At 38.6% G+C, this 12078-nt stretch overlaps 1 protein-coding gene across 1 annotated transcript in view; it reads left to right on the forward strand.

Annotated features, from left to right (window-relative positions):
* PDE1C (phosphodiesterase 1C) overlaps window positions 1-12078 on the forward strand; it is a 1091434-nt gene that overhangs the window by 1035372 nt on the left and 43984 nt on the right. Inside the window, 1 exon segment of the mRNA XM_073630562.1 lies at window positions 6630-6920. Within this exon segment, the coding sequence (XP_073486663.1) occupies window positions 6630-6920 (291 nt within the window).

The following is a 12078-nucleotide window of genomic DNA, read 5'->3' on the forward strand; positions in this document are numbered from 1 at the left end:
ACACAGGCAAAAGTCCAGGTAGTAGCAGCAAACATTGTTTCATAAGCGTAATATAAGTTGATTGTTCTGATCACTTCAGATATGTCCGGGGGAGCTGATGCCTTTTAGCTTCTGACTGGTGTCAATCTAGCTGCTAATAGTACGTGCATCAACACTATACGCAAAGATGGGGGGATATCATCAATACCTAAATTCAAAATAGCTAGGTCTGGAGAAATAGGAAGTAGAAAGGCGATCACTTTAGACATAATATGAAAACTAGAGTTCCAAAACTTGGCTATACATCTGCAGGACCAGAAAAGATGATATAGGGTACCTATTTGCCTACAGCCTCTCCAACATTAGAGATTAGAAGTTTGAGGACTAAGTTTATAAATGTGATGTGGGGTAAGATACCAGCGTAACGTTATTTTTTGCATAATTTCTCATAAGTTGACATTTCTAGTGGCTATATATGTGGCTTATAATGCCTGTTTCCATTTGGCTTTGGTAAATGAAGCTCTAGTAAAAGGTGGAGATTCAGCAAAGGTATTCTTACATTGCAGTAATGCATAAAAGATAGAGATGTCACCCTTAACTTTGTCACAATTTTCATAAATATATGCTATTTTGGTTGGTGAAAGGCATGCCTTCATAGTATTTTGACAGAGAAGAAAGGCAAGTTGTAAGTAGACATAGTTGTCCCTGCTCGCTAATTTAAATTCTATTTGGAGGTACTAGTTAGTCAATGAAACATTTGTGATAATCAATGTGCAAGCAGATAATGGAATGGGTAGAGTGGTCACTCGACCGAGCTTTGGAAGAGCATGACGTTCCCGACAGGACAGAGAGGCTAAGATAGTGGGTGATAGGGATTTAGGAGTTTGTTGATAGAAAGTTGATAGAAAGTTGATAGTAATAGATTGTTTAACAAATTATTTTTTGGAATTTGTTCTGAGAGATGTCTGGGCTTACCTGAACCAGTCCTTTAGTTGGGCCAAAAGAGTGGCTAAGCAGTAATCTCATAAGTCCACATATCCCAGTCCACCAGCTCTCATATGCTTAATAAGCACAGGATGCATTTTTTCCCTGTCAGATATATTTGTTCAAAATAAACACATTTTGGGTACAAGAATGGCCATGGTTCTGAACACATATAATAATTGGGGCAAAACTAGCATTTTAAATGCCCGACCATGCTCATTCATGGTTCATGATTTGGGTTAGAGATCTATGTGTTTTTTTTTTCGTAATGGTAAGTAATATAATATTCTGTTCTAGTAAGGAACTACATAAAACATTATACAGAAACTTTAATAAATGTTCTTTATGTCCACATAGAATAATGACCTTTTTAATATTTTACTTTTAATACAATGGCAGTTACTGCTGATGCTTTAGGCCTTATGGCCCTACAAGTAGCTTGACGTGTTCATTAAAGAACTCAGAGAGCTAAATAAATAATTGCTAAGGTCTTATCTTTGTATTACATTTACATGTAAGTATAATTTATCACTTTGAAAAGCCAGTTGCTTATTCTAGTTGATTCAGTAACCTAATGACACATTCTAAATTATAGAAATACTAACTGATTGTGCTTGAAATTACATTTATATTTCTATTAACATTACAATTAATTTAATCTGTACGCTAACAAAAGTGTACCTATTTATTGAACAGGAAGAATTCAGAATTCTCAGTGGTACTAATAACTACAGTCTATTTATATGACAATACTCTAATGTTTGTGTTATACACTCCATACCATTAAAGTCCAATGTACAGAGTGGAAATAGTGTACAGTATGTAACCTAATGCACAGAATGGGACAGAACTGGAAAAAAATTGAAAATATGATGTGTATGGTTATAGGTAGGAAAGTCCAGAGTATGTTGAGTACAAGCACAACATACAGAATGGGACACTACGGAGTATGTCACTTATAGCACAGCGCAATACAGCCAAAATAGGCATACTTTTGCTAGTAATACAAGTAACAGTGAGCTCCCTATATGCCTCACACATCATTTGACATAGGCTGGGAAAATGCACATAACAAAGTCTTTTTCATATGCATTGCTAACAAAATTTAGCAAATAAATGCCCTGCTAACTGGAGAATGAAGGCCAAGCCATAGGGGTCGATCCGGATATAATTTTTAACAGTCACAGTTTAAGAGTTAATCAAGAGTTGAAAGCCAACACCTTTTAAAGGATATACACAAATTTCCCTTCATCAGAGCTTAGGTTTGTTGTGTTGGAGAAATCTGGACCAGTGATTAATACTTGAAACTATTTTTAATGTGTACTTTGAAAGTTTGCAGGAGAAGGTACCCCGATAACAATCTTGAAAAAGAGATTATGACACATGCCTTATTAGGTGTAGGTGCTTTTGTTCTTACTAGACATAAAACTTTTTGGTAAAGAAATACAGCTAGCATGGGCGCATGTTGGCACCTAATGTGTATGGGCACTCAGTCTTAGATCAAGCATAGACCCTAATTACATATGCATGCTTTGGGTGCATTGTGAATGCAGTGTGTGGTATGTGTGTTACATTGTTTGTTTTAGATCCTTTTAATTGAACTTTATGTAACACGCGTTTTACAGAAATCTCATCTTAGATGTGGCAAGCAGAACTATTTCTAAAGCACTGCACTGAAATTGTACCTAAAATGCACAGATGTGATAAGGCCATTACACAGTGATTATGAGGTTCATTAGTATATATCTGGTGGAATCAGGTATATAGACCGGGCACAAGGAATGGGACTATAGGGTTTTTGTTAATACACAATCCTAGTGGTCATGTTGCAGTATTTTCCTAAAACACCACAACCAAGAAAATCCTGTATTATGACCACTAGCTGGAGCTGGCAATCATTGGAGATACACTCACCTGCCACTTTATTAGGTACACCTGTTTAATTGCTTGGTAACACAAATTGCTAATCAGCCAATCAGATGGCAGCATTTAGGCATCTAGATGCGGTGAAGATGACTTGCTGAAGTTCAAACTGTGCATCAAAATGGGGAAGAAAGGGGATTTAAGTGACTTTGAATGTGGCATGGTTGTTGGTGTCAGACAGGCTGGTCTGAGTAATTCAATAACTGCTGATCTACTGGGATTTTCACACACAACCATTTCTAGGATTTACAGAGAATGATCTAAAAAAGAAAAAATATCCAGTGAGAGGCAGTTGTGTGGACAAAAATGCCTTGTTGATGTCAGAGGAGAATGGGCAGACTGGTTTGAGATGATAGAATTCAACAGTACCTCAAATAACCGCTCATTACAACCAAGGTATGCAGAATGCCCTCTCTAAATGCACAACACATCGAACCTGCAGATGGCCTACAGCAGCAGAAGACCAGCAGAAGACCACACCAAGTGCCACTCCTGCCAGCTAAGAACAGCAAACTGAGGCTACAATTCGCACAGGCTCACCAAAATTGGACAGTAGAAGATTGGAAAAACGTTGCCTGGTCTGATGAGTCCCGATTTCAGCTGCAACATTCAGATGGTAGGGTCAAAATTTGGAGTAAACAACATGAAAGCATGGATCCATCCTGCATTGTATCAATGGATCAGGCTGGTGGTGGTGATGTAATGGTGTGGGGGATATTTTCTTGGCACACTTTTGGCCCCTTAGTACCAATTGAGCGTCGTTTAAACGACACGGCCTACCTGAGTATTGTTGCTGACCATGGCCTTCCCTTTATGATTTTTCCATGTCCATCTTCTGATGGCTACTTCCAGCAGGATAATATACCATGTCACAAAGCTCAAATCACTGCAAACTGTTCTCTTGAACGTGAGTTCACTGTACTCCAATGGCCTCCACTGTCAGCAGATCTCAATCCAATGGAGTACCTTTGGGATGTGGTGAAATGGGAGATTCGCATTATGGCTGTGCACTGCAACAACTGCGTAGTGTGATCATGTCAATATGGACCAACATCTTTGTTTCCAACACCTTGTTGAATCTGTGCCACGAAGAATTAAGGCAGTTCTGAAGTCAAAAGGAGGTCCAACCCGATACTAGCAAGGTGTACATAATAAAGTGGCCAGTGAGTGTATATTAGACATAAGGATGAGCCGAACACCCCCTGGTTCAGTTCGTACCAGAACATGCTAACAGGCAAAAAATTCACGAACATAAACACCGTTAAAGTCTATGGGACACGAGCATGAAAAATCAAAAGTGCTAATTTTAAAGGCTTATATGCAAGTTATTGTCATAAAAAGTGTTTGGGGACCTGGGTCCTGTCCCAGGGGACATGTATCAATACAAAAAAAAAGTTTTGAAAACAGCCGTTTATTCGGGAGCAGAGATTTTAATAATGTTTAAAGTGAAACAACAAAAATTAAATATTCCTTTAAATATCGTGCCTGGGGGGTGTCTATAGTATGCCTGTAAAGCGGCGCATTTTTCCCGTGTTTAAAACAGTACCACAGCAAAATGACATTTCTAAAGGAAAAAAAGTAATTTAAAACCGATCGCGGCTGTAATGAATTGTTAGGTCTCGGCAATACAGATAAAACTCATTGAAAAAAATGTCATGGGTTCCCCCCCCGTCCATTACCAGGCCCTTTGGGTCTGGTATGAATATTATGGGGAACCCCGAACCAAAAATTAAAAAAGAAATTGCGTGGGGGTCCCCCCAAAATCCATACCAGGCCCTTCAGGTTTGGTATGGAAATTAAGGGGAACCCTGCTCCAAATTAAAAAAAATGACATGGGGTCCCCCCTAGATCCATACCAGACCCTTATCCAAGCACACAACCTGGCAGGCTGCAGGAAAAGAGGGGGGGTGAGAGAGTGCCCTCCCTCCTGAACTACAGGTCACATGCCCTCAACATGGGGAGGGAGCTTTGGAGTAGGCCCCCAAAGCACCTTTTCCCCATGCTGATGGGGACAAGGGCCTCATCCCCACAACCCTTGCCCGGTGGTTGTGGGGGTCTGCGGGCGGGGGGGCTAATCAGACTCTAGAAGCCCCCTTTAACAAGGGGACCCCCAGAACCCCCCCCATGTGAATTAGTAAGGGGTACATTGTACCCCTACCAAAAAAAAGTGTCAAAAATAGTAAAAAAGACAAGAGACACTTTGGGACAAGTCCTTTATTAAAAGATAAAAAAATAAAAATGTCCCACGATGTAGGTCCATCTCACGCTGCCGGACGAGCCGAAAAAAAAAAAAAAGCCACAGCTCTGCCTCCATGGGAGGCTATTCTCAGCTGTTATATAGCTGAGGGCAGGGCCACTCGGTGACAAAACGGGCGACCCCGCCTTCCTCTGACGTCACATTTTTATAATTATTTATAGTTATGTATTATATTATAATTTATGATTTAGTGTTTCAAACTTTATCATAAATGGGATGTCTATTAGACTCTTGTTTGGACAGATTTAAGTGTGTTATTACTAATAACTGCAGGCCAAATTTCTATGCAAAACAATGTACCACTTTGAGATGCAAAAATCTGACATAATTATACCGCCAGGGTGGCTACGCAATGATTTAGAGGAGTTGGTTTAACTGATTGCCGCCCACCCACCGTAAAATGACAGAGGTGCTGCTCTCGTTCTGGGACGACGTCATACGCCGTCGTCCCAGAGAACAGCCGCTCTCGCGCACCTGTGGGGGCTGCACAGTGTTTCTAGGACACAGCGCCACCCCGATGTCTGTAAAGACCCACGGCCACGGCTCTTTAACCATGTGATCGCCTGTGTCTAATCACAGCCGGTCACATGTAAACATGTCAGAGTGTGTGTCGAGGAGAGCCGATCAGCGGCATCTCCTCGCAGGGGACATCCAGACATGTAATCAGGGCTCTGATCATCAGTGCCCTGATTACAATAACACGCCACCAGTGCCAGCAATCAGTGCCCACAAGTGCCAGCAATCAGTGCCCATTAGTGATGCCAGTCAGTGCTACCTATCAGTGCCACCTCATCAGTGCAGCCTATCAGTGCCCATCAGTGCCGCCTCATCGGCATACATCAGTAAAGGAGAGAAATTACGTATTTACAAAATTTACTGACAGAAACTAAGGGGAAAAAATTTTTTTTTCCAAAATTTTCAATCTTAATTTTTTTTTCTTTGTAAAAAATAAAAAATCCAGCAGTGATTAAATACCACCAAAAGAAAGCTCTATTTGTGTGAAGAAAGTGATAACAATTTCACATGGTTACAGTGTAGTATGACCGCGCAATTGTCTTTCAAAGTGTGAAAGCACTGAAAGCTGAAAATTGGCCTGTGCAGGAAGGGGGTGAAAATGCCCTGTAGGCAAGATGTTAATAAAGGAGTAGATGCTTTTCATTTTACAAAGCAAAAGTTCACTTTGCAAAGTGAATGTTCCCAGAGCTTATTACATAAGGTGAAGCTTTATTCACTGTGAATACCCAAAGCAAGGAAAATGACTAGGTGACTAAAGTGAACACCTTATTCACTAAGCTCGGGGAACATTCACTTTGATAAAAGAAAAACGTGTACACCTTTAGAAAAGCAACCCTAAATGTAAAGATGGAACCATGGTTCTTCTATATTAGAAGCAGAATTAAAAGAACACCACCTCTGAAAAAATACCAAAGAAAGCTGTTAACAATCCACCACATTTCAATTCATTTTCTTAATGCTTTCTAAACAGATGCAGAGGAGAGAGCGAAGAAAGAAGCAGAAGAACCTACTTTGATAGACAAAGATGACAAAAGAGACGATGACAAAGAAGATAGAAATGACAACGAAAAATCTTTACCGCCCAAACCAGAGACAAACAAAGAAACTAATTCAAGTGATGGCAAAGTCACGGAATCTAGTCAGGGAAATATTAATGGGACTCGTTTACCAAATGTAAACAGACGAGATGATTCCTCAGGACAAAGTCAAAGCAAGCAAGAAAAAAGTGGGGACAGTGAAGGCAAACAGCAAGTGCAGAATGGTAGGTCAATCTACATAATACCTACAACTGAATGTCATAATCTTGTATATTGTGCTTCTATAAAAAATGATCATTTCCAGACTAAATTAGGTGGAATAAAAAGGAAAAACAGTGGGGTTGATTTACTAATGGCCCGTACACACGGTACGAAAATCGTATGAAAAATACAGCTTTCAAAGTGATGGTTTGATAATCTGATCATTAGTACAGAGCTATTCAGAGCCGATCACGACAGTTCATACGATATTTTCCGATGGGACAATCGCAAAAAATTTTCTCGTACGATACCAGATTGTGCGATTTTCATTTTAATCAGTATACTTGTCGTCCAAAAATACAATACGAATACATTACAGCACATTACATCACTTCCGAATTTTTATTCTGTCGTGCGAGGATTTTCGTAACTTTAGTATCCCATTTAATTTCTACATGCGACTAGCAAGTGAGAAAGGCCGGACGATCTGTGGTCCGATTTTCCGATTGTGTGTACGGGGCATAAAACCGGAGAGTGCAAAATCTGGTGCAGCTCTGCATGGTAGCCAATCAGCTTCTAACTTCAGCTTGTTCAATTAAGCTTTGACAAATAACCTGGAAGCGGACTGGTTTCTATGCAGAGCAGCACCATGAATCTATCCATGGTCGCCGGGGCCACCCCATGCATCCGGCCCCTTTCAGGGCACTGGGCACATGAATTTCAGCGGCCAGGTTTTTTTTTTAAGCACCTGATTAGAGTCAGAAGCTCTAACAGGCTTCAAAACAGGGTGGGCTCGGGACACAGAGAGTGCAACAGGAGCCCACCCAGGTGTGTTGCAACAGCGAATGAATATTCGCTGTTGCAACACTGATCCTCCTTCCGGCCAATTGGGAATCGGGTCTGATATCCCCCACCCAATTGGCTGAAAGAGAAAAGAAAAAATCCCCTGTGTGGTGGATTTTAAGGCACGATGATTTTTTAAAGGATTTTAGTAAAATATTTTGATAGTTTCAAAAAATGTTTATTTAGGAAATATATATAGAAAAGATATATAAAATAATTGGCTGAAAGGACAGGGCGAGTAACAGAATTTTCACTACCAGAAAACTTGGGCCAGGTGGAAGATCTATGACACCTAGCAGATAATTATATTAAAACCTAATCTAAATCCAAGAACAAAATATTGCTAGTATTGCAGCTTTCTAGTTTTTAGATGTGGTGACTGCAGTCATTTTCTTTTTCTAGGCTTTTTAAAAATTTATTTTCACCTGGTTATTCAGCCAGTAAAACTGTTCCTGTCTAAGGGTGGCTCCATTTTTCTGGAAGAGCAACAGAGATACATTTGGACAGCAGCATTGTCAATCTGGGGGGAGGGTAGTGTCAAATGAACTAGCAGATTTAGAAATAGTCGACTACCAAATTGAAGCTGAGCCCCAGCTACGTTTTAAGCAGTTGCAGCAACAGTTTTCCTTTTGGGACAAAAAACACATGCATAAAAGCTGACCATTGTAAACTCCCCCGTCAGTGTTAAATGGTTTGTTTCAACCCTCTAACTTCACTTTTGCTGGACAACTTGGTCTATTAAAAGGAAAGTAAAGGGAAAGAAAACTGTAAAAAATAAAACTAATGCAGCAACCACATCCTAAGAACTAGTAAGCTGCAACATAATACATTTTTGGATTTGGGTTTAATACAGTTTTAACTCTTGGAATGTTCTTCAGAAATATAAGATTACTATTGTATCTCATTAAAAATACCCTAGTAGTGTGTGTTTGGACAACCAGAATAGAGTACTTCTATAGAGAAAACACCCAGCTGATCCTTTTTGCTGTAAATGTCACTGCACAGTTTTGTTTAAAAGGGAACTTCACTTACTACTGGAATGGCCTTTGCGTGTAATATACAATATTTGTAGCTACTGACATTTAATTTATATGTATTTATAATTTATTTTTTAAATTAAATTCATTTTTAATTTAATTTTTATATATGTTCTTGGGGCATGTAAAAAAAAAATTTTAGCAAAGTGGGCGTGGGGTGCCCTAGCCTATTCTTCCTTGTCAAAAGAAGTTTATTGAGTATACAATGTTATAAAGATACATAAAGTAAGTTTACAAGGATCTATAAAGTAAGCTCATTGTTTTACAGTAGGGTTTATATAGGTAAATATCATGAAATTTCAAATATTAAACATTGGGTTCACGTAAACCTAAATTAAAGATATATATCATTTCCTTAGATACTTTTGTAGGTATTTAAATGATTTATACCTACTATACATATTGTTTACAAGTAGAGTGTATATAGGTCAAATAAATTCTGATAATGAGCTTTAATCGTAAGGTGGAGAAAAGGAAAGAGAAAGAAGAAAAAGGGTTGAAAGGTAGAGGTATGGTCCACAAGGTTGTCCCGCTCGTCAGTTTATTATTCTTTTTAGTTCTCTTTGAAGCCTTAGAATGGGTGTCTCTGTAAGTCATTTAATCTGTTACCATGGCAACAGGACAGAGTCATTGAAGTTTGACAGGAACTGTTGTTTTATCCAAGGATGCCAAAGTTTTTCAAATTTTGGAATTTGATTTTGATCGATGGCTACCATCTTAGCATGGGACATTGTATTATTCATTCTGTGAATTGTTTCTGCTAGTACCAATGTAGGAGATTTCCATGCCTTGGCCACTGTTTGTTTTGCAGCCGTTATTAGTTGGATCATAAGTTTGAATTGAGAGAGTTTTAACCATTCCGGTTTTAGATTAAGTAAAGTTAAATATGGATCTGGTTGTATTATTTTTTTAAATATTTTAGATGCAATCACGAAGACTTCCTTCCAGAAGGTTTGGATTACTGGGCACGTCCACCATATGTGTAAATATGTGCCTATTTCTGGGCATCCTCGAAAACAAAGAGCTGAGGTATTAGGTGAATATTTTGCCACTCTAGCGGGTACAAGGTACCAGCGAGTTAGGACTTTATAATTTGTCTCCAGTGCTAAGATGTTGGGTGAAGATGACTTAGATGTGAGCCATATGTTAGACCAGTCCGTGTCTTCTAAAGTTCGTCCCAGGTCCTCCTCCCACCTCTGAACGTAAGAGGGTCTATTAAGATTTGCTACTCCATATAATTGATTATAAAGTGATGAAATTGTACCTTTAGCAAATGGATCTTTTGTACAGATTGATTCAAAAATGGATAATTGGGATAATGGTGTATCCCCCTTTAGGAATGGTGTATAGAAATTTTTGATTTGGAGATATCTAAATATCTCAGAGTTTGGTAGATCATATTTTTCTCTAAGCGATGGGAATGAAAGGAATGATTTAGATGCTATGAAGTCATTTAGTGTCTGAATGCCTGATGTTGTCCAAGCTTTAAAAGAATTTGGGTAGATCCATGCCGGATAAAAGGCCGGATTTCTGATAAAAGAAAGGAGAGGATTGTGTGGAGATTGTAACTGATATTTGGTTTTTAGTTTATCCCAGAGAGATAAGAAGTGTTTAGTTATGGGATTATGAATTTTAAAGCGGTCTTTAGGATCAAGCCATAATAAATTTGATATTAATAGAGGGTCATTTTCTGAAGCCTCTATAAATACCCATAATGGGATTTCCTGTTTTGCATGGTATTTGGTCAGACTGGCCAAATGTGCTGCTCTGTAGTAGTTAGTAAAATTAGGGTATCCCAGGCCTCCTTTATTTTTGGGAAGATGTAGTATGTGTATAGGTATACGTGGTTTAGAAGAGCCCCATATAAACGAAGTTGCTCTTTTTTGTACTATTCTCAAAAAATAGGAAGGAATTGGAATAGGGAGGACTCTGAATAATTAAAGCAATTTGGGTAGAATAGTCATTTTGATTGCATTAATCTTCCCCATCCAGGATAAAGGAAGTTGCAACCATTGTTTTATTAGATTTGTGATCTGTCTTAATACAGGAGGATAATTGGTTGAGAATAAGTCAGAATGAGATGCTGTTAAATGAATTCCAAGATATGGGATTGATTTTTCTGCCCATGTGAATGGGAGTGCAGCCCTAGCCGGGATCAATTCCATGTTTGTGAGTGAAATATTAAGCACTAGGCATTTCTTAGGATTAATCATAAGGCCGGATAGGGCTGCAAATCCATCAAGAGCTGGTATTAAGTTAGGACCAGAGACCTGTGGCGATGATAGAAAAAGTAATATATCATCTGCAAATATACATAATTTGTGTGTAATACCTCCTACTTCAATGCCAGTTATAGTTTGGTTTGTTCTGATGTATTGGGCCATGGGTTCGAGTATAAGGGCAAATAATAAGGGAGATAATGGGCAACCCTGTCGGGTACCTCTTTCGATATTAAAGGCTTCAGATTTGTATCCAGCATATTTTATATAGGCTTTGGGTTTATTATATAATGCTTTGATCCATGTTAAAAAGTGGGGTCCAAAACCCCATTTTTGTAATGAATATTGCATATATTGCCAGGATACTGTGTCAAATGCCCTCTTAATATCGAGAGACAGAAAACATAAAGGGATTTTCCGTTTTTTAGCAATATGTGCCAATAACACTGCCCTGCGTATATTATCGCCTGCCTGTCTATTTGGCATGAAGCCTACTTGATCTCTATGTATTAATTTTCCTATAATGCTATTGAGGCGTTTTGCTATTATTTTTGCTAATAATTTAATATCGAGGTTTAACAGAGAGATAGGCCGATAATTCCCACAGGAAGTATCATCAGAAAGGGGTTTTGGGATCATACAAACAATTGCCATTAGTGTTTCTTGCCGAAAAGAATGTCCATCTAGAAGTTTGTTAAAAGTTTCAGTGAGAATGGGAGAGAGTATTTCTGAGAATGTTTTATAGTATAAAGCCGAGTAGCCGTCTGGGCCTGGTCTTTTGTTAAGTTTTAGGTCTTTTATGGCGTTAGCAACTTCATCTATAGTTATAGGCTCATCCAAACTGCTTTTTTGATTCTGAGATAACTCAGGTAAGGTTATTTTTGAGAAGAAGGATTCAGCCTCTGTAGGATTAAATTCATTGTTTGTCTTGTATAAAGTTGCGAGATGTGAGTGAAATTTATGGACTATTTTAACTGGATTACAAGTGTAAACATTTTTTGATAATTTCAAACGTATTGGTTTGAAAGATTTGTTAGTTGAATTTAATGCCCGAGCCAAATATGTACCTGGTTTGTTTGTAT

The sequence above is a fragment of the Aquarana catesbeiana genome, linkage group LG05 (assembly GCF_042186555.1).
Source record: "Aquarana catesbeiana isolate 2022-GZ linkage group LG05, ASM4218655v1, whole genome shotgun sequence".
Lineage (NCBI taxonomy): Eukaryota > Metazoa > Chordata > Amphibia > Anura > Ranidae > Aquarana > Aquarana catesbeiana.